The sequence below is a fragment of the Plectropomus leopardus genome, chromosome 4, assembly GCF_008729295.1.
Source record: "Plectropomus leopardus isolate mb chromosome 4, YSFRI_Pleo_2.0, whole genome shotgun sequence".
In the NCBI taxonomy this organism is placed as follows: domain Eukaryota; kingdom Metazoa; phylum Chordata; class Actinopteri; order Perciformes; family Serranidae; genus Plectropomus; species Plectropomus leopardus.
Window position 1 is genome coordinate 2,968,678 of NC_056466.1, and position 20,689 is coordinate 2,989,366.

A 20,689-nucleotide genomic window follows, 5' to 3' on the forward strand; every position below is an offset into this window, starting at 1 on the left:
AAAGTTCATCATATACTATATTGAGAAAAGTTATGTATATGAAAGTATATGAAAAGTATATGAAAAAAAAATCTATAATGCCAAAAGTCAAATTATAGTATGCTGTACAAAATGGCAAAAAGTTAGCGTAGTATATCAAAAAACTGCAAAAAGAAAAAAGTTACAGTATAGAATGATAAAAAATGTACTTTTTCTGCATAAATGTCACTCACAGGCTCCTTTCAGCTCATTCCTGTCGGACTCAATTTCTGTATGAACTGCTATTCACACGTTAGTTTTCTATAACATCTTTATTTAAAAGGATTTACAACACAAACTGGCACCACTTAATTTAAATGGCATCTTTTTTTAAATCTTGAGCTCTTCTGCACATTGTTGTACTTTTGTACAAACATACACAAAAAATGTGTCCCTTCAAAAAAAAAAAAAGAAAAGAAAAGAAAAAAGTTAGGACTACTATTCTGCCAGTTCGGTATGTTTGTGATCTTCATAAAATAGGTCATTTGGTGGCCTAAAAGACTTTCAGACAAGACTCGCCAGAATGAAATCTTAACATGTACGGGAAAATGGGACACTGGAGTTTTTAGGAAAGAAAAAAACTGTCAAATTGCGACACTGAAAAACAACATGAAGTTACCTTTCTACTATAAACTAAAAACAGGAAAGAAGACCATTGATGAAACAAGCTGGAAAATGCAAACAAAATGTTTTAGTTGTCTTTTGTAAAAATGTTTGAAAGCTCGATCTGTTTTTAGTTTACGTCAATGGTTTATGTTAGCTTAACAGAGACAATTAGTGATGTCTTGCACTGTGTACTTGTGCACTACTGAAAGGTGTGTTGAGAACTTTAACAAAAACATCACACTTTCTGTTACATGGTTTATCCGGCCAATCGGTTCTTGTGCAGTCCAAACTAAATCCTATAAAATATCTGCAAATTGTTAATACAGTATGTACCAAAAACATTTGAACTCCGAGTCACATTAAAACATTGACTCCCTGTGTCTCACATTTGGATTCGACCCTTGAGGCTTGGAAATATTATTCATATGAAGGGCGACAGAGATAATGTGCAGAGACTCACAGCAGCATCATTTTTTTAGTGAATTAAGAAATGTTCTTACTTGGCTTTTGACATTTAAGGTGTAAGACACCATGACTGAATGAATCATTTTTGTGCGTTTCTGGATTTTTGGTGCTCAGAGTCGGACTGCATCAGAATAAGAAAGTTGTGCTTACGCATGCTAAATGGGATGCTTCACACGGACATGTGCCGTCTTACTGGTACAAGTATTTCACCTGCAAAATGACCCTTTAAAAAAAACACCCCAAAAAACGGCGCGACGACTAAAGTGTTGCGCGTGCAGAAATTGTTGTCTTGCATACCTTCACGTTGGACTGAATGGCCAAGAAAAAAAAACACTTTTCAGTAAAAGTAGTTAATGAAACTGTGTGTCAACAGCAAAACTATATCAAAACACACACGCAACTGCAGTTCGTTCATCCATTGTGTGCTCTGTATTTCCCAAACACGTGCGTTTTAGCTAAAATGCCTCTATTTCAAATATTTTAAGCAGAGTCATGTTCGGGCACCGCTTTAACGCATGTTTTTGAAACATACTGAGCGTACGGCTGGATAAATGACACTGGCTTTAGACTGCAAGAACTCTGATAGATCGTAAACAAACGTTCGGATATAGCTTTGCTGTTGTTTAACGTCGTCCCAAAAGTCTTCAATTCCCCTTTTTGGGCTTTTCAAGAAAAACTGTTTTCTTCACAAAGTCTCTGTCAGAAGCAGTGAACAACTGACATAAAAACAGTCATTTGCAGGTAAAATATTCCTTTAACACACGTCAAAGCCACTTTGACACTACTTTGACATTACTTTGGGGGAAAAGCTGAGTTTTTCTCTTTAACCTGGATTTAGTAAAACTGCTGGCTCAAAAAGGAAGGGATAAAATTACCTTTTAATGGCAGGATTTTAACGTCTGCTGTGTAAGACAAAGATGGATAAGAGGCCGATTTGCTCTTTATCTACGCGACGTTTAAGGACAGGTGAGCAGTGCAGTATATTCCTCCGGGATAGGACAATAACTTTTGTTTCGCCTGGCAACAAAATTTACCAAACCCTGGCACGGACACAGGAAATCTAGGAGACAATTTTAGCCACCAACAAACAAAATGGTAGAGTAAACAAACATCAGAACTACGAAATTTAACGAGTATCTGGCTGGTGTGATCTCTTTTCTTTCTTGCTTTATGTCACAGACGTTAACACATCTACTGTTGACATTAATTCCCTTTCAGTTCAGTCGATTCCTAATGCGAATTCAAACTGCCAGTTTCAATGATGAGAAGCTAAGTGAAAGAAAAATACTGTTTTTCAACTACTTAACCCGGTCTACGTATCAATGACTGATGTGACAGTGAGTAGTCTCCAACCCCAGTGCCATCCCAAAAAAGATGCATGAATCAAAGTTTGCTGAAGGTGAACTCAGGTGGATGAAGAAGAAAGTTTAGGCAGGGAAAGTGACTGATGCCTCTGCTGGCTGGTGAAAACATTTAATGCTATAAAGGAAGTTCCAATGAACTACAAACAAGATGAACACCCCCAAAAATGTTTGTATTAAAATAGAAAAGGTTACATAATGCTATCTACAAATTGCAGATAACTGCAGTAAAACTCAAACCCAATAAAACTTCATTTTCCTCGGCAGCCCATAAAAAAGCTCCAAATTGGCTTCATGTGGAAAAAAATTCACTCTCATTAGAAAACTTGTTGAATTCTGGTTTTATATTAGAAATATGTGGATTCAGTTTTTGTGTGCAAACACCAGCCGGCTATGCAGTCACTTTCCCTCCCTGTGAAGGAGGTGAGGACAGATGACAGGTTGTGTTTCTAAGCTGTGCCTGCTGCTCCCGCAGGTACCGATGTGGTGATCGATGCAGCGTTCGGTCCTTTCCCTCGATGTCTCTGACCGCCTCTCCTGCGTCCTCCACCTCCAGACTTGAGCTGCAGACGTACAGAAAAAGCCACAGTGAGCCAGATGTTTCGGAAAATCAGGTAAGAAATAAACTGAAGTCAGAGGGGAGAAGCGGTTGGTCCACAGCAGCTCAGATGTTAAGATGCATTTCCCCGTGCTTTGAACTGAAAACGTTAAGAGGGTAAAGAATGGGTTAAAGTTTGTCCTAAGGGGAGAAAAAAAATTCAAAATCATAAATTCAGGGTTTGCTCAGGATATTTTAGTGGAGGTAGTTAAGTCCCCTTCAGTTTCATCATTCATTAATTCTAAACATTTTTACCTGTGATGTGGGAATTCTGCTTTATTATTATATTCAATAGAAGCAGTATTTCCCCTGGATTTTTTACAGCGTTGTTGCTGAAGTGCATGTTTTATTTTACACGTTTGGAGGATATTTAGAGCGAAGGGCTTTACACTAATATTTGTACAAAGTTGGAGATTTTTAATTTTGTTTAATCAAACATATCCCTCACCCCATATGCTGCTGCAAATGTTCCTGCACAGTGGTGGTTAAAGTAAAATTTAGCATTTCAATATTGTGACTATAATATTGATTGTAAAAAAAGATTACTTTTAAAAAGTACAACATAAAGAAAAGTTACCTCCATAAAAGTTCTGTTCAGATAGTTCAAAAAGGCTTTTAAATAATGACATCAAAACCATGAAGCCAAAACTGTTTCAATTTTATGACGAGTTCAGTTTTAATAAGTTATTCAATTCTACAAAATCAACAAACAAAACAAACAAACAAAATCAACCTCCACTAATATACTGCAGAAAACCCTGAAATGGCACAAATTATTTTAATGATTATAACTCGGTCTTCAAACCTTTTAAATACTAATACTTTCAAAACAAATGTTAAATTTAAAAAAATATATATTTAGACCGGCGTGCTCATTGTTTGTTGAGTTAACTGTTAATTGTGGTCTGTGGTGGGTTTAATGCTTTAAAAAAAAAAGAGCCAAAAAGAACCTTAACAGGTGGAGTGGACTTTTGACGCGTTCAAAGCTCTTTTGACGGAGAGAAAAACGAGACGGAAAGAATAGAAAGATTGAAAATCTTGTTTTTCTCGACAGAGTGCCTGTGACCGCTTCAAAAGACAACTCCAGGAGTCGACAGATTATCGGCCTGGACGATTATTGGTACAAATATTCGGCATTTTGCAGATTATCTGTATTTTATGATTTCCAATAAAACTAATGAATTAAAAAGTGCAAAGAAGGCACCAGCATGGGAGGAACTTTTACTTTGTAAAAGCTCAGGGAGCTGTTATTATGTATGCATTTTTATTTCAGTTTTCACTTGACTTTATGAAAAACTGTTGCAGGGAACTTGCTGTATATGATGACTGTTGTTGATTTAACTTTTGCTGAAGGCATTTAAACAAAGTTTTGTGTTGTAGTTTCTTATATTCCAAATTCTAAATATCAACAGAAAGATTTTAATTTTTAATGTAAATGCATATCGGTTTGAAATATCAGTTGCTGGTCTCACTAAGTACTAATTGTCCATACTGGCCCTGAAAAAACAGTATCGGTCGACCCCTAGACCACTCCACCACTTTCAGGTAAGCTGATTCTTTTTGGCAAATGTTAAATTTGTACTTTTTATTCCATGACCAGGGAGAAACCTAAATTAGTTTCAAATACTCGGACTTCACATTAAAATTCTGTAAGTGATTTGCACAATCGAGGAAAGAGAGTGGAAAAAAAACAAAACAGCACAAGCCATTGATTTTTTTGCCTCTCTTTAAATAAAGTACCTCAGCTGTTTCTAAACCAAAAACAAGTTCAGTAAGTACTTCAGTGATGAGGCACTTCAGGCACTGGGTATGAAACTATTATGTTTTCTGAGCATGCATACTAGCACAAGCTCACAGAGTTCAAAAAGTGAAGAAACCAACAACAAAACGACATCATGACCTCATCATGACTCCCAGAGTCTGCACAAACGTCTTTACCTTGTTCTCTTTGTTGCTGTCTTTACACAGAGCGTCCTCCTCTGCCACTGTCTGACGCAGCATGCCAAGACAGGGAGAGAGCGAGAGACGGCAGCAGAAAGAAAGTGTTTTTAGTTGAAGGAAAAGGCGTGAAGGGCAGGAAAGGCAGAGGAGGAGTGAGGTGAGTAAATGAAAAGGAATGAGGAGGGGGACAGGTGTAACGTACGTGGAGATGAAAGCAGGATATGATGGTCAGAGTAAGAAGGCGAAAACAAGGTGAGAGCGGGGACGGTGAAAGAGAAACTAAGTGGCAAATTTAAGGAAATTAAAAGCAGGAAGAAAAGCAAACGGGTAGCATTTTAAATGGCGACGTTCAACATTCAAACACTTCAGTTTGTCACAAAAAAATAAAATAGAATAAAATTAAATTGGAGCAGCATTACAAAAATAGTATAGTAGTAAATATTATTAGATCACTTTTAACCAAACGTAGTTTTTTTGTCTTTTTTTTTTTTCTTATTCAAGCATCATGAAAGCAGGTATGAAAGTAAGCAGTGTATATGTGCTCCGATACAGAGGTGGGTTTTATGTACAAATATGGTTATAAAGGTAAATTTGGTGATCTACATTGTACCAACAGGTAACTGCTATGCCATAAGTATGAAGTAAATGAACAGTATTACGTTCAGTGGTAATTTTAAAGATTTTTGAAATCAGAAATGTGCGACAAAAAGAAAGATGGACAGCAAATTAAATACATTGTGGCAATTTAGAACTCACTTATTCAGATGTAACGCTACATGATGACTGAAAAGTACTCTGACAAAATTCAGATCAAATGAGAGCAAAAACATTGGATTTGGGCTAAATTTGCTTGTAATGTGAACACTGTCTGATTTTTTTCTCTTAAAATGTATATTAAAGGGTTCATAAACGCGGATTTACTCACTGGTAGCTGTGCTGTGTTTGGACTAGGCGGCCGTGCTGTTGATCCAGCCTCCTCGCTGGCTGCTGTGCCGTCTTTAAAAGTCTTCTTACTGGCCTGCATCTTGGACTGCTGAGCCTTTGCCGCCTGGGTGTTCACTGCTTGAAGAAGCTGAAATCACGAGCACATTCAGAGTCAGCTGACCTGCACATTAGGCAACACTTATATAGAGAAGTTACCATAAGCTTCAGTGCCTTGGTGATGGTGCCCACAGCTTTGGTGCGTCCTTCTCTGAACACCAGTTTGTGGTCACAGTGCAGGTACTCGGGAGTCTTAATGAAGCGGAAGTGGACTGTGGCTTTGTCCCCTGTCCGCAGACAGTCTTTGTTCATGGTCAGGATGGTGGCTGTCTGCCTGATGCTGCCGCAGTGAACTGGTGTGATGGAGACAGAGCGTGAACCAGTTAGTCTAAGCAAGACCTCACAATATCGAAGTGAAACTGCACCCGAAAATGTACTGAAGATTAGACTAATCAAACCAAAGTTTGACAGCTTACAGCAAGTGGAATTTAAGACTTGTTTTAATGCAACTCAGAATTAAATCAGATTTCACTTTAACCAAAATTGGGGGAAAAAATGAAGAAAAAAAACCTGACACCAATTACTTATGGTTAGGGAGAATTTTTGCCCAAATATTTACTGTAATATGAAACATGACTTAGGTGACAGCAAATTAAGTGGTACTCTGTCTATCTTTCTTTTTTCTTTAAAGTTACCTGTTTTTTGGCTTGAACAATGCAATGTCAAAAAAAAAATCATAAAATTGTGCCGTTTATGTCTTGGCACATTTAAGACTTATGAAAAATGAACTGAAGACATTTGTGTATTTGTGTTAAAAGGGATCTGACTGTGTTGAAACTTACCCATGGCCTGGTATCTGGGGGATATCGTTGTGGGGTGGTGCAGCACCAAAATCTCAGCCTCAAACTCCCAGGTGGCCTGTGGCATCAACTTTGGGGAAACCATTACCATACCTTTTCTTATAGATGAACGTTTGATCTGAGACATGAAAGGAAAACCCAGCAGGAACAGAAGTTAGAAGAAAGCTGGAGAAGTGATGAAGCCAAACCAGAATTAGAGACAGAACACGACCTAAACCCACACGTTGGGATTTGCATGTATTATAAAACTGATTATAAAGGAGGAAACTAATTCATATGCATATTAAGTCCAAAAGTTGTAGAATAATTATTCTTTTCAGGAGAATTTAAACTTTATGTCAGGTGGCCCGTATGCTGTTTTAGCAAAAGGTAAAAAGCATTCAAACATCCTGTGATATCAGTAATTAAATCAGTAATTCTCCCCCAAACCTTTTTCAGGGCGAAGGACGCCGTCTGTCCACCGCGGACCTCTTTGACAGGCATCCTCTTACGGTGGATTGATTTTACAGCGATGGGGATGAAGGTGCCGAGGGGGTCTGGGCCTAAGAGCAGCGTGTCGTTGAGTCGTATCATTCCTCGTAACGTAGTTCCTGAAACTACTGTGCCGACACCCTGCAAAAAGAAGATCAACAATCACATACCGTTCATCTATAAAGACAGTCTTCCTCACTGTGTATAAATTATGTCTGCACAATGAGGATTTCTAAAAGTGTAAATGCAAACAATTCAAACTGTGAAACTTCACACCTTATCATCAATTTTCACACAACACCCACAACTCTGCTTTCCGTACTCAGATAGAACTCTATTTACTCCGTCTTCACCACTGTCAACAGCTTTTACTCAAGCCGCATTTAAAGAAAAAAATCTTTAAGCCGTTAATACTGTGAAATGTGTTGTGGAAGAGCACACAGTGTGCTTGTTTTTATATTCAGCTCTGCTGTTAAAAGCAGTGACAGCCTCGCCGTGCAAATCCAACTGCAGTCTCTGACTGCTTTACATTTACATACAGCTTTTTAACAGCAAGTGCACAGAATCAGTTCAGTGTTACACTCAAAAACATTTTCACACGACACATCAGGAATAATCTGCAACAGCAGAGATACTCAAACTGCTGTTGTCTCTCTTTAAGGCTCAACTTTAACATTTAGACCACTGCAGACTGTTCGGTCTAGCTGCCCCCGTTGATAACCACTTCCATGCTTTAAATTAAAAACCTATAAGTAAATGGCTGTGTGTGTGTTTGATTTCGTACCGGTACTGAGTATGTGTCGTCTATTTGAAACTCAGCAGGCTCATCGTTGCTAAAGTTGGTCCTCGAGGAGAGGAGGTTGAGGAACATCTTCAAAAGGTCCATGTTCTCCCCCGTCACATTTGAGATTTGAAAAATTGGGCACATCCTGCAGAGAGGAGTAAAGTGTGACTGTCAAATATTACCATCTAACGCCGTGATTTACAAGACAAACTTTCAGAGCCAATACAGAAATTACAGCTGAAGCTGAAGTGTCATAACAAGACTTTTAAGCTCTACTAGCCTCAAGGATGCTGCTGTTAAGCCGACTCTGACATCTGACTCCTTGACAGACTCCCTACAGAAATTGCTTAACTAGCTAATAAATATTTAAACAAATTTGCGACTGAAGACAAAATGTTTTGAAGATGTAAGAGGAAATATGTTGAAGTAGAAATGCAACACTCTTATGGCCTAAAATAAAAAATCAAGGCTCCAATGGTTTTGATGTTCTTCTATAATTACACTAAGGAGGAGTCAGAACTTGCTAAAATTTGTAAATCTTTGAGCTCTTCTGTGTAATTTATTGAATTTATGAGTAATTCTTCATAACAGCAGTGTGGAAACAATAATTCATCCCAACATTTCCCTGTATTTCTATATTCTGAAGTTTCATTATTCTCACAAAATCTATGATCTTCATCTATTTATGTATACAGTTGTGGATTTTTTAAAAATTTCTATTAAGGATAATGTGACATGTTTGTGTAATCTTTCACATGATATTTTACATGAAATGTTTGAAAAGAGCTTGGAAGAACTCCTCACAAATTAAAATGAGCTGCAAAATTTTTAGGGGTGAAATCTCTTTTCTCACTTGATTATTTTATAGCTGGAGTGTGGGACTTTTGTCTCCCCCTTCTGGTGGTGAGGACATCTACACAAACACTGTCGATAAAGCTTATGATGTGTGGCTACAGGTAAGCTTTTTCACCTCCTTTTTCTATCTTCTAACTCTATAAGATATTACCTGAAACAAACCTATTCTTATTTACTGTTTTTTATTTTTATTTTTAAATTTGGGTTTACTTGTTTAATAATATTACAATTTTTCCCCATTACTTATTGTTATAATCAAATGTAAGCATGTACTATTTTTAATATTACTATTATTTTTTCTTTTTTCTAAGAGGCAGCTGCTGTAAGAGATTATAATTTGACAAATACAGAAAAATGTTTTAATGTGAAACTTATGTTACTGGTGTGTTATTTTTTGTCTGACCATACAAACTTGTATTATGCAAATTCATGTACGTAGGTCTCTTAAAAGAGGCCATGACCTCAATGAGCCTACCTGTTTTAAATAAGGATTAAATAAACAAAGTCTTTGTTTCTCTTCTTCCTCAATCAATTGATTTTAGTCTTCACATCGCTCTTCCCTCCTCTTACCTCTCAGAGCTGAAGTTGGAGGCTGTGACGATGACATCATCCTTGTTCTGAACGAGCACAGGGATTTTCCTGCAGCCTGGTGACTTTAATAACCTCTGCAATAATTTTAGCGTCTCTGCGGATACACACACAAACAGACAAATCAACAAGAAATCCATCACGAGTAATTCTCTAAACAAAAACACCGGCTGTCACCACGTCTAGGAGCACGACTGAACAGGCTGCAAAACGCAGAGCGGTGAAATGCTTCCTGAGGAGATGGATTTAAGGAGCACATACAGTATTCTGCAAAAAGTGAACTAGGGAAATGGATAAGAGATAGCCCTTAATTTCTAACTTACCCACTTAAAAGCATATTTAATCATATTTTAGCAGACTCCCCATTTTCTAAACTGCTCCCATTTGCTTCTTTAAATTTGCTCTTGCAGTGATTTACTGTTTATGCAAACTCAACTCTTCTTCCTTTTGTTTCACATTAAAACCTTTGCAGCAGTTTAGAGGTACGATTCCTAACCTTCCCCAAGAGGCTTTTATAGTGAATAAGTGAGTGCTGAGTTTCATGCACGCCATCATTAAAACACAGCCAAGTAGTGAATTAGAGGGAATTAGTGTCTAAACACTGTTTTTAACAACAGTGTGCTAAGTATCGTATGGCTGTGTTGCAGAATTGATGTAATTACTGCTTTGGAAACAAGATATTATTCTCATTAATAACTGACTTCTTGCTGTGCTTGCAATCTAAACATACGGAAACACAAACAATAACTTATCTTACTTTGTCAGAAGCTGTACAGGGATCTAATGTTAGTTATAACAAATACACAGCTTGTTTTGGGATCAAACACTAGGAGGTCTAAAGGCCCAGACACACCAAACCAATGTCAAAGAACTAGTGGCAATGAAGGCTGACTGATGCGTCACCTCACATCACCTTTTTTTGGCCAAAAAGTTGCACTTGAACACACCCCAAAGACTACAGCTGACGGCCAACTAACATAAAGGAGTAGTCTGTATTAGTTATTTAGGGGGAAAAAAACCTGAAAGGACAGATTCTAAATGCTAGTTTGCCATTTAGCACATTATCGATACAACTGGATGTTAAAAAAAAACACAAAGGATATTTACTATGTGTGAACAAACAACATAAACAATTATGAACCCTTTCTGCTAAAGAGCTCAATGGCTAAAAAAGATAGTATTACCCAATACACCAAGTTAGTTTTTAGCTCACTTCCTCTTGACTTTTGCAGTTTGTTTGCTTTCCTCACTTCTGTGTCCTCACTACACTGCCTGTTGAAGCTGTGAATGTTGCACAAATATTCCGCCTGACGGTCCTGAACGAGTAAATTACAATCGCAGGTTCAAGGAGAAGACAAGATCGGCTGTCATACAGCGGGGATGGTAAGTGATGTCATTGACATGCTGCCATTTCATTTCTTTTTTTAAGTGCTGCCGAAGCATCTGTGAAATGTCACACTAGAAGACGACAACGCTTTTCCATCACACCCCTTTCGCTCAGCAGATGTGTCTACAATCACACACTTGTTTGGTTCTGTGAAAAAATGTCAAGTCAAGTCAATTTTATTTATAAAGCCCATTATCACAGATCACAATTTGCCTCAGAGGGCTTTACAGCTTTCGACATCCCTCTGGTGTAGGGGTGGTGTAAAGATGGGACTTTGTAGTGGCCCTATTATGCAATCACTATGTGAGATGGGCTAGTGATATCAGTCCATCAATGGGCTCCGCCAGCTCTGACGCCGATTCAACATGCTGAATTGGACGAAAAACAATCGACAAGAGCCAACCAGCGCAACAGTGCATCAAAACATAAACACAAACACAATAGGTATGACAGATGCTCATCGACAGCCAGCTATTAGTTTGGTTGTCAGAGCCCGATGACTTTAATAGGGGTGGGGGGGGGGGGGGGTTTTACCTTGCAGGATGTTGGCTGGACACATGTCTATCTTGGTAACAACTACAAAAACTGGCACATTTAGGGCCAGAGCCAGACCCAGATGCTCTTTGGTCATGCCAACGATGCCAGCGTTACTGCCGACCTGAGACGAGAGAGAGAGAGGAGGAAGAGGGGAACAGAGGAGGGATCTTTTTAATTATCTATTGTTGGTTTTCTTGGAGATTTGAACAGGAATTTGAAAATGGACAACCCAAGGACTAAGCAACAAGAAAGCAAACACAATTTCCCAACGCTCTCTCACCATGAGCATGCAGAAATCAGGCAGGTGTCCCGTCATGCCGAAGACTGTGGTCTTGAGGTACTTTTCATGGCCAGCTAGGTCAATGAAAGTGATGACTTTTGAGGATTTCTCGCAGATCTTGGTCCAGTCTAGGCCGCCGCCGTGGCTGTCTGGCTTGTTCACCACCTACAGGAGCAGAGCAGACAGAATAGAACATGACTTAAAGTGTGTGAGAGAACTGGAAACAAGAGCAGAACAAAACTCCAAAAGACAGAAAAAAAAAAGATTCAGTGTCCAACAAACTTTTTAAAAAGTTACATTTCTGCAATTTCTTCACAGTGTGCTGCTATTTAATATGAATGGAAAATGTATTTCAAATATTTGCTGCCTTCATTACAAGAAATATGTATATATTCTTGTTAGGAATTATACTGACAGGACAATACAGTTAGAATAATGCTTTCTGTCAGATAATAATGTCCAGATGTCCATGTATCTGGATTTTCAGCATAACAACGTCTCTTCCTCCTCCACATTATAATCATGTCTATACGGCACAGCTGTGAGTAATGTGAGAGGCTCTGCTGACATACAGTATATGTTTTGGTGTCATGCCACCAAACAACTGTAGACAGTCTAATGATGTATATATTTTTGCTGAAAGGGTTTGACAGCTCACAATTATTTCACACTTCGAAGAATCAACAGAGCTATCTACTAGTAGAAAACAACAATAAATACGATTTTACTGTCAAAACAAGGTATCTCCAAGCATTGTTTTTGATATGTGGTTTTTAGTCCAAATGTCTTCTATTAACCCTTAGGGCCTGCTTTGATATTACACATTCGTATTGCACTGCAAACAAAATGTGCTTTTCAAAATAAAGCTTAAAAAAATATTATACATTAATATAATTTTCTACTTGAGTTTTTTTTATAAATGTCAAATATTTATATATAGTTTGAATGGGTTTCAATGGCACGTTTTTTGCACTTAACAGTATGAATGTAACAATTTTGTTTACACAGTGTATTTTAGACTTACTGTAGGAGCTGAGCCGGAGATTCAATGATCAAACAAAAACACACAATCTTGCCAGAAGTGATGCCAGATGTATAAACACAGCCAAAATTATCAAAAAATGAAGAATGAAAAGCATGTCAAATGCAACAAACAGTCCCTAAGGGTTAAAGCGGTAGAAAACTGGAAAACGTAGCATAGGGGCTTTCCTGCTCTATATTTTGCAATCGCCATGCGCACCCACTGATCATGGAGTAAGCCCTGAGCACTGGCATCTGCTCACCTGTCCCTCCTGATCAAAACCCAGGATGTCATTGCCTACGCTGCTGGTCCTGCCACTCTCCATTTCATGTTTGTGCCTGAAGAGCTTCTGGCGAGCAAAGCCTCTGCCATTGTCCAGCTCACCGTGGGTCAAAACCCCCAGCAGAGTGCTCTTCCCCGCATCCACGTTCCCCACCACCGCCACTCTGGAGACCAGATGAAGGAGAATAAGAATAAGAATGACTCGTATCAGGACAGAGGAAAAACATGTTATATTGGTACACATCCTCTCTCTGTCTGTTCATGCTTTAATTCAGCCTGCACCTTTTTAATCTAATGACTCTCTCTGTTCCTGTTCTTGTATTTTTGTTATTTTATTTTAACATAAAATAAAATTAAAATACAAACTACCATTTTTCAAAAAAATGGAAACAAAACCCACACCACACAGATGAAGACGAATTAATTCTACCTGACTTCCAGGAAATCCTGCTCGCCCACACGCCGGCGGATGAGGTAGTCCCGAATCTTTCCGCCGGTGTCTGCCCTCTCTCTCAACAAGATCAGGTCAGCCTCAATCTGTTCGCACAGCGACCGCACCGTGGCTACCGACGCCTCCATGTCCTTCTCATCCAGACCGTAGTCACCTCCATCTAAACAGAGAGAGGACAGGTGGGAGGAAAAAGGAAGAGGGTGAAAGAGGAAGAAAAGAGAGTTACTCTGATGCATGAGAGACGATAATCTGATATTTTATGTATGTAATATCAGTGGCCTACAGAATAATGCGCATAAACTTTACACGCATGTCTGCAGATGTGAGGGTTCATGTAAAGGCTCGCCCTGGCAATGTCTGTAGCTTGCTCTATGACAGGGTGGGGACCAGGAGGACAAATACCACGCTGGAGACAAACGTTGTAGAAGACAGTGTAACTAAACAGGTGGTTTATGGGAGTGGGTTTAGTGTGGATACGAGAGATTATTATTTACTGTGACCACGATGTCACCCAACATGACTGGATCAAAACCAGTTAGCTTCAGATGCAAACCAATAAGGGCAGATTTAGTCATCCATTACTACATAGTGGAGGTACAGTACAGGCGGCAGCAACTAACTCTGTAGAGACTTATGGAACCATATCACCTCAATTTGCATTTACCCTGCCTCACTGGTCACTTATATCCAGCCACAGCACACACACACACACACACACACCCACCCATTCTCAACCAGAGAAAGTTTCACTTTAGTATTTCCTGGAATTATTTAGAGCTGTTCAGAGAGTCACTGGAGCTGCAGCTTGAGTGGCTGAGTTGATTTGAGCTTTGTTTGAATTTTTTTAAATTGTTCTTTCTCATTGCGTCGCCAGCTTGGTCCGCATTGCAGGTATCCCAGTATGCTTTGTACAGGGAATCAGTTGCTTCCATTACAAAATTAAGGGGAACAGATTTAGTCGCATATCGTGGGCATGCACAAACCCCCCAAACTGCTTGGAGGACAGCCTATGAGGCAGCTCAGCCCCTTTACTCTGACACTTCTGTATTGAATGCATGTCTATGGGTCTATAGGTCCATGTTTGCATGTGTTTTGGGCCTATGTGTGTAATGTTACAACAATGGAGTGTAAAAATGAAGTGCTTCATCTTCTAAGAGGTGTGTGGTTTTTTAGTAAATGTCAATTTTCCCCTTGCTTTAAGGTCAACCTTTTGAAACCTGAATCGACAGCAGTTTTATTGTGGCGCATTTAGACATCTTTCACAAGCATTTAAACCTTTGAAACCTGGGTGAATTGGGTTGATTTCTCTGAAAACATGGTGATAATGCCAATTAGCAATTTTGCACAAAATGTCCCAAGAATTGCAAAAAAATTAGAAAAAGTGACAAAAAATGACCTGAAAAATACTTTTTAATGTGAGGGAGAGAAAATTATTTTTAAATGTATAAAAGGGGGGCTTTTTAAAATTATTATAATTATTATTATTGTTACTGTTATTTTTGTTATTTGTTTATTTATTTATAGCATTTTTTTACTTTAATTTCTTGTTAGGTTGTTTCTTGTTATGTTTTTGAAAGAAATCCAGTAAATTTGCTCAGGTTTTAAAGGGTTAAAGTACCTCACTGCTGCATCACTCAATACAAACAGCACTACCACTAAGTGGACAGAAAACCTTATCATATCAGCCTGACAAACAGAAAGAGCCACTAAGGTCAACAGGCCAGACAGATGGCTGCTCGTCCAGGCATCCAGACATGAAGTAGTGATACTCCCTGTGCTGAGTAAGGAAAAATGACACTCTTTCACACATGCACTTTGACCCTCCAACAGGCCACATGGGTCACACATGTTGCTGTAACAGACAAAAATATCTCTGGTTGCCGACAAAAGCCCTTGTGGTTGTGTGTGGGGGCGGACTGTTTCAGCATGAAAACTAAACAGCAAACAAATGGGGTGAGCTGTGTGGGAGGACACACCGGGCCACAGCGGACACAAGAGATAGCTCTACTACACAAATGTTGGCTTGGCCTTTTATTCTTTTATTTACTAAAAAGCTACTTGCCCAAGTCACTTTTACAGATGTATAACAATATCTCAGTCTTACACAACATGTTAGCAAATTTTGCCCTTGATTTTAGCAATTTGATTCAAAAGAACAGAGCTGGCTGGTAAAATGTAAAAAGAGTAAACTAATAATAATAATAATTTAATTTGAAAAAATCCCTGGTGCTGTCAAAAGATTACTGCCAATAGTGCTCTTTTTGGAAAGTCTAGTGTTGACATCAAAGGTCTGTTTGAAGGATAAGTGTATCCAAATCTGGTTCTAAACTCAAATCGACTATTGTCGACAAAATCTCTGGACACTTGAAACTGTAAAATACAAAAAAGGTTTCATCGTTCAATCAACTGTCCACTCATCTTTTCTATTTCTCAGTGCATTTTAGTCTCATCTTTTTTGTCAATAATGATAATGAGTTTCCATTCAGATTTTATTTAACTTTGAGTTAATTTTAGAAACAGTAATTTATATAAGGGGTGATCATGAAAGTGATGAAACATTTTTTTTTACATCGATTACAATTATCTGACACTGTGAAAGCACTACCAGCTAATGTTTATGCACATAAAAGCCTAGAGGCCACTAGAGCATCAGTTAAGGTTTAATCAGGGCTGAGAGCACAAGAGAAGGTTGTTCTAGGACAGTGATACAAAACGTATGACCTGCAGGCCAACTGCTGGTGGCCTGCCAACCATTTCCTAAATCACAATGAAAACAAATCGATTCACTTGAATGTAAATAAGGTACCAAAGTGCATAAAAAGGCATCAAAATAAAGCTTTTTTTTCCAAATTCACAAAAAATGCCAAGGGATCATAGGGGCTCTAAGGTCCGAATGTCATTAAATAATTAAAAACGCTTCTGTGTATGGCTGACCTGTGCGGGGCTACTGTGATTGGATTTGCCTCTTGGCAAAGATGAGTGAAGAAAACAAATGTCAAATGGTTGAAAACAGGCAATTCAATGAAAAATTTAAAGATTGTTTTGACTTTATTTTGAATGTATTTTAGTTTTATTTGATAAACAGAAATATGTATAAATATTTCTTTTTTATTAACTGGCCCCTGGCCCTCCTCTTATTTCTCAAAAGCAGCAAGAGGAGTATCCCTGATCTGAATCTACCAACAGAAGCTTTTACCTTTGACCTACTCCGAACACACGCATTTCCATCCATCTTACTGTATGGAAGATCCAGAAATGTGTCAATTAAATACTGTGGACAAACAGCACATACTCTGTAGAACATAACTGTCTGGATCTCTAAACTCTTCAAAGGAACATAAAAAAGATCTGCAAAGAATCACTAAAACCCAAACATGTTATGTTGAGCAGCACTTTTTGTTGTAAAGCACGTTGGGCTGCATTTTTTATATAAAAGGTGCTATACAAATGAAGATTATTATCATTATTATTATTATTATTATTATAGCACTGCCTGCTGCTTTCTTTTAAGATGTCAAAATTACAAAAGGTTTTATTTGTCAAATGCTCATAATAACAAATCATATTCCATGACAGATCTTAACTTACATTCTGTTGAATCACTGTATAGAGCAAAAAGCAGAGTATTTACAGAATATTTACAAAAGTTATTTGTTTTTATTTCAGAAGATGAGAATCACAGAAGAAAATTTCCCTTTAAGCACCAGTTTGCACGAACTACATCAAAGCAATTCTGTATCTCAGCAGATGCGACAAAACAATGGAATTCTCTGCAGAACGATTTAAAGGGCTGTATAAATATTTTATAAAGAAAATGTTTCAAGAATGTTAGACTATATGAAGTCATTGGTAGAATGTGTCCCCTTGTTGACTTATTGTGTGTAACTATTGATTCTTATTTCTTCTTTTTCTTAAGTGGTCATTGTTTAATGACTTTAATCGACAGACCATCTACTCTTTTGTCTATTTATGTTCCAAGAAGAAGGCAAAATAGGATTTTTTTCTTCTCCCTGCTCTTTTTTAGTCATGGAATGCGTCTGATTTCAATTGTGAATGGGACTGCTGTGCATTAACATGAATGCACGAATAAAAATTAAATGAAACTGTTCGGTGGACCCAAATGTACGCTCAATTAAAGACATCATCTTTAAGTTGTTCAAAAAATAGTTACACTTACCTGAGCCCATCCCAACCACATAGATTGTCTCTCCACAGCCCTCATCTATCTGCTCCCTCAGATGCCGTAGTAATGAATCGTACTGTTGCGCTGTTGGACTAACTAGGACCAGCTGAAAAGTGAGAGACGAGAGAAAAGGTCAAATAAGAGAAAACACAGAGTCAAAAAAGTCTTTTTGAGTGTCTTAAGGTCACAACTTCAACTAATTACAAATTGAAGTTGGTGTACTATGATTCTTGCAATTTTTGGGTTGTATCAACATTGTGTATTGAAGAGATACCATAGCAACACTGCCAAAAATCCAGCAGAATGCAAAACAGATTCTATCCACAGTCAATCAGGATTATTTAAAACTGTTCCCTCCTCCGAGTCAACAGTGGAGTATAACAAACTCCAACACAAAACTTTGTTTAAATGCCTTTAACACATGTTTAATCAAAACTGAAACACTCTACATCACATACAGCAGGTTCCCAGCAACTTTTTTTATGAAGTCATGTTAAAAAACTTAAATAAAAAAAGCTCCCTGAGATTTTACAAAGAAAAAGTTCCTCACGTGGTGACACTTTCATTGAACTTTTTAATCTGCAAAATGCTAAATATCGGCTCCAACAATCAGCCAGGCTGATAATCTGTCGACCCCTTGTCTGTGGACCTGTCTTGCACTGGGCACTTTGAATATATTGAACCTTTGAATAAAAACACTGCCAGTGCTGCTATGTGTTTGATGCTCCTGTGCAAGTTTTAGTAGGATTGTTTTTCACAGGAAGTTTGTAGATATACATAGATAATTATTTTAACATATTATTTTCTACTGCACAGCTGTTGGCTGGGATAACAGTATTTCTTATGTTTCATGCAAGCATATGTAAAAGAAAAATGAGAAACTGAATCTCATATCTTGAATTAGTATATATACACACATATGTAGTATATATTCATTTCAAAGCTATTCGCAATGTAAACCAGTCAATAAGGTTTCGTTTCGCAAATTCAGATTGATGCCCCTGGCTTCTCTTTTCGCAACTATACAAATAATTGTAGCTTTAGCATATCGAGAGTGTATACTCCATGGCTGGGAAACCTGGCAGCTGGATACAGTTACATACGTAGTGCAATATACGTGTCACTCTCTGGTGTTTTGCACAGCCAGCACAAAATACGCTGCGTGCAGCTTACGTGCAACAGAGATTTCGCAATGTTATCCTCACAGCATTCCTTCACAGAATCGAAACCAACAACTGTCTGACTGTAACATTTTAAAACATACACGTTACTATGTGCAGTTTACAGTGAGGCCCACCTTGCTGCTTAAATCTAAATGATCCGCGGACTCGCCGTTTGTACCCTCGCCGTCTTCAAAGCCCTCTCCGCCGGCTGGATCGTCAGCACACCCCCGGTCCGGTGCAAACATACAAGCTGGCACTATGGACTCCGCTGCTGCTATTGCACCCGGCGGGCATATCGCTGGTTCTGTCGCCATTAACGACGCCATTTCTAAAACAAAGACATGGTGCAAACTTAACGAAAATGAATAAACAAACTTACATGATTGGCTCCTCTAGCTAACTGTTAGCTAGCCGCTAGCAAAGACAGAAAGTTAGGTTGGTTATCATAGCTAATGCTAGCCAAACACCGAAATTACTGTAACACTCTAAAGATAAAGACAAATAACTACAAAACGTATAACATGTTAAGTACATCTGAAAAGTTTTCGACATCCAAATGGTCACTGATACCGAATTACATTAAATTATCCTTTGAAATGAACACATACGCTGACATACCAGAAGTTGCTAACTAGCTGACAAGCTAACTTTGTTATTTATTCAAACTGGCTTCGTTCCCTGTGCACTGAATGGATGACACGCCCATCAACGAATGGAGACACGGGATTGGCTGCAATACTCAAAGTCACGCCCACTGATGACGTACACGAATGTCAGCGTGTTGCTCCCGTTGCTCCTGAAACATAGAAACTCACTGACCTATTTTCAGCCATAATACATCCATGCCTCCAGCACGCGCGCACACTCACGATGACATAATATTACTGAATAACTACAAAATTAGGACATTTCTGAATAAATGTTGATATAACGCTTAGGGACTGTTTGTTATTTATGATATGGTGAAGATAGACTTTATTAATATATATATAAGCACTGGGGAGTGAGTTATGTTTTTTGATTTGGTTTAGAGAAGGGACATTCAGCTTTAAATGGTTGTATTTTTGTATTAAGTTTGAATACTTGAAATTTTAAAGGCATGTTTTCTTTAAAAATCACCATAACCAGCCATAAACTTTGAAATCTGGGTATTTATGGTTAAGGGTGTGTCATGCATTTCCACCAGATACTCAGGAAGGTTCAAGGGAAATTAATATGGTTCCAGGAAGGGGCCTTAATAAAGTAAAAACAAACAAACAAAAAACAAGTCACACCCAACCACCCCCACCCCCTACTCTGATAAACAAAGTACAGTCCCTTATAGTACCTAAATAGTTTTAAGTGCCAAATTAAATGCATGACCAGCAAGTGAAAAAAGGAACACTCTTCTGTGAGAACATGTATGCTAATGTGTTTTTGCTTTACAAAAAGCAAACAAACAAAAAAAGTTTGAGTGTTTTTCCTCCTTTATTCTTTCCTTTTCCTGTGCCACTTCATATAGCCTATATTGTTGGTGAAGTTATAATAATTATACATGTGCATATCGACATGTGTCTGCTATCAACATGGTTTGCAATTATGACAATAAAAATATTTAAACAGTCTTTTTTTAAATACCTAATGTGCAAAATGATTTGTTTTCTGTTTTTTTTGTTTTCTCTGGACTTACCTGTAATTGTAAGCAACGCAGTTGGATTAGTATTTCCTCTCATGCGCAGGGAGTTCTCATCCAAAACTGCAAACATCCTGTAATATGAAGCAGAACAGTTAGTGACTCTATTAAAGGGTAAATATGTATGAAGTCACATGAGATTTTTTTTACAACCCTCTCCACGTCAACTGCTTCCTGCCCCTCAG

The 20,689-nt window shown here is 38.1% G+C and overlaps 1 protein-coding gene across 3 annotated transcripts; it reads right to left on the reverse strand.

Moving 5' to 3' along the window:
- Positions 1-275: 275 nt before the first annotated feature.
- On the reverse strand, positions 276-19,511 carry LOC121942086 (GTP-binding protein 1-like). Of its 3 annotated transcripts, XM_042485181.1 has the most exons (14): positions 19,451-19,511; positions 18,967-19,160; positions 17,664-17,775; positions 13,466-13,646; positions 13,016-13,199; positions 11,733-11,897; positions 11,450-11,573; positions 9,511-9,625; positions 8,086-8,230; positions 7,260-7,442; positions 6,813-6,948; positions 6,145-6,323; positions 5,915-6,061; positions 276-3,013 (listed from the first exon to the last, which is right to left on the reverse strand). In XM_042485181.1, the coding sequence occupies exons 2-14, from the start codon at positions 19,156-19,158 to the stop codon at positions 2,900-2,902; spliced, it is 1,977 nt and encodes a 658-aa protein (XP_042341115.1). In that variant the 5' UTR covers positions 19,159-19,160; positions 19,451-19,511; the 3' UTR covers positions 276-2,899. The 3 variants fall into 3 exon arrangements, with proteins under 3 accessions (XP_042341115.1, XP_042341114.1, XP_042341116.1); XM_042485180.1 differs by lacking the exon at positions 19,451-19,511 and having other exon boundaries at positions 18,967-19,416; XM_042485182.1 differs by lacking the exons at positions 276-3,013; positions 19,451-19,511 and adding an exon at positions 5,055-5,268 and having other exon boundaries at positions 18,967-19,418.
- Positions 19,512-20,689: the final 1,178 nt, after the last annotated feature.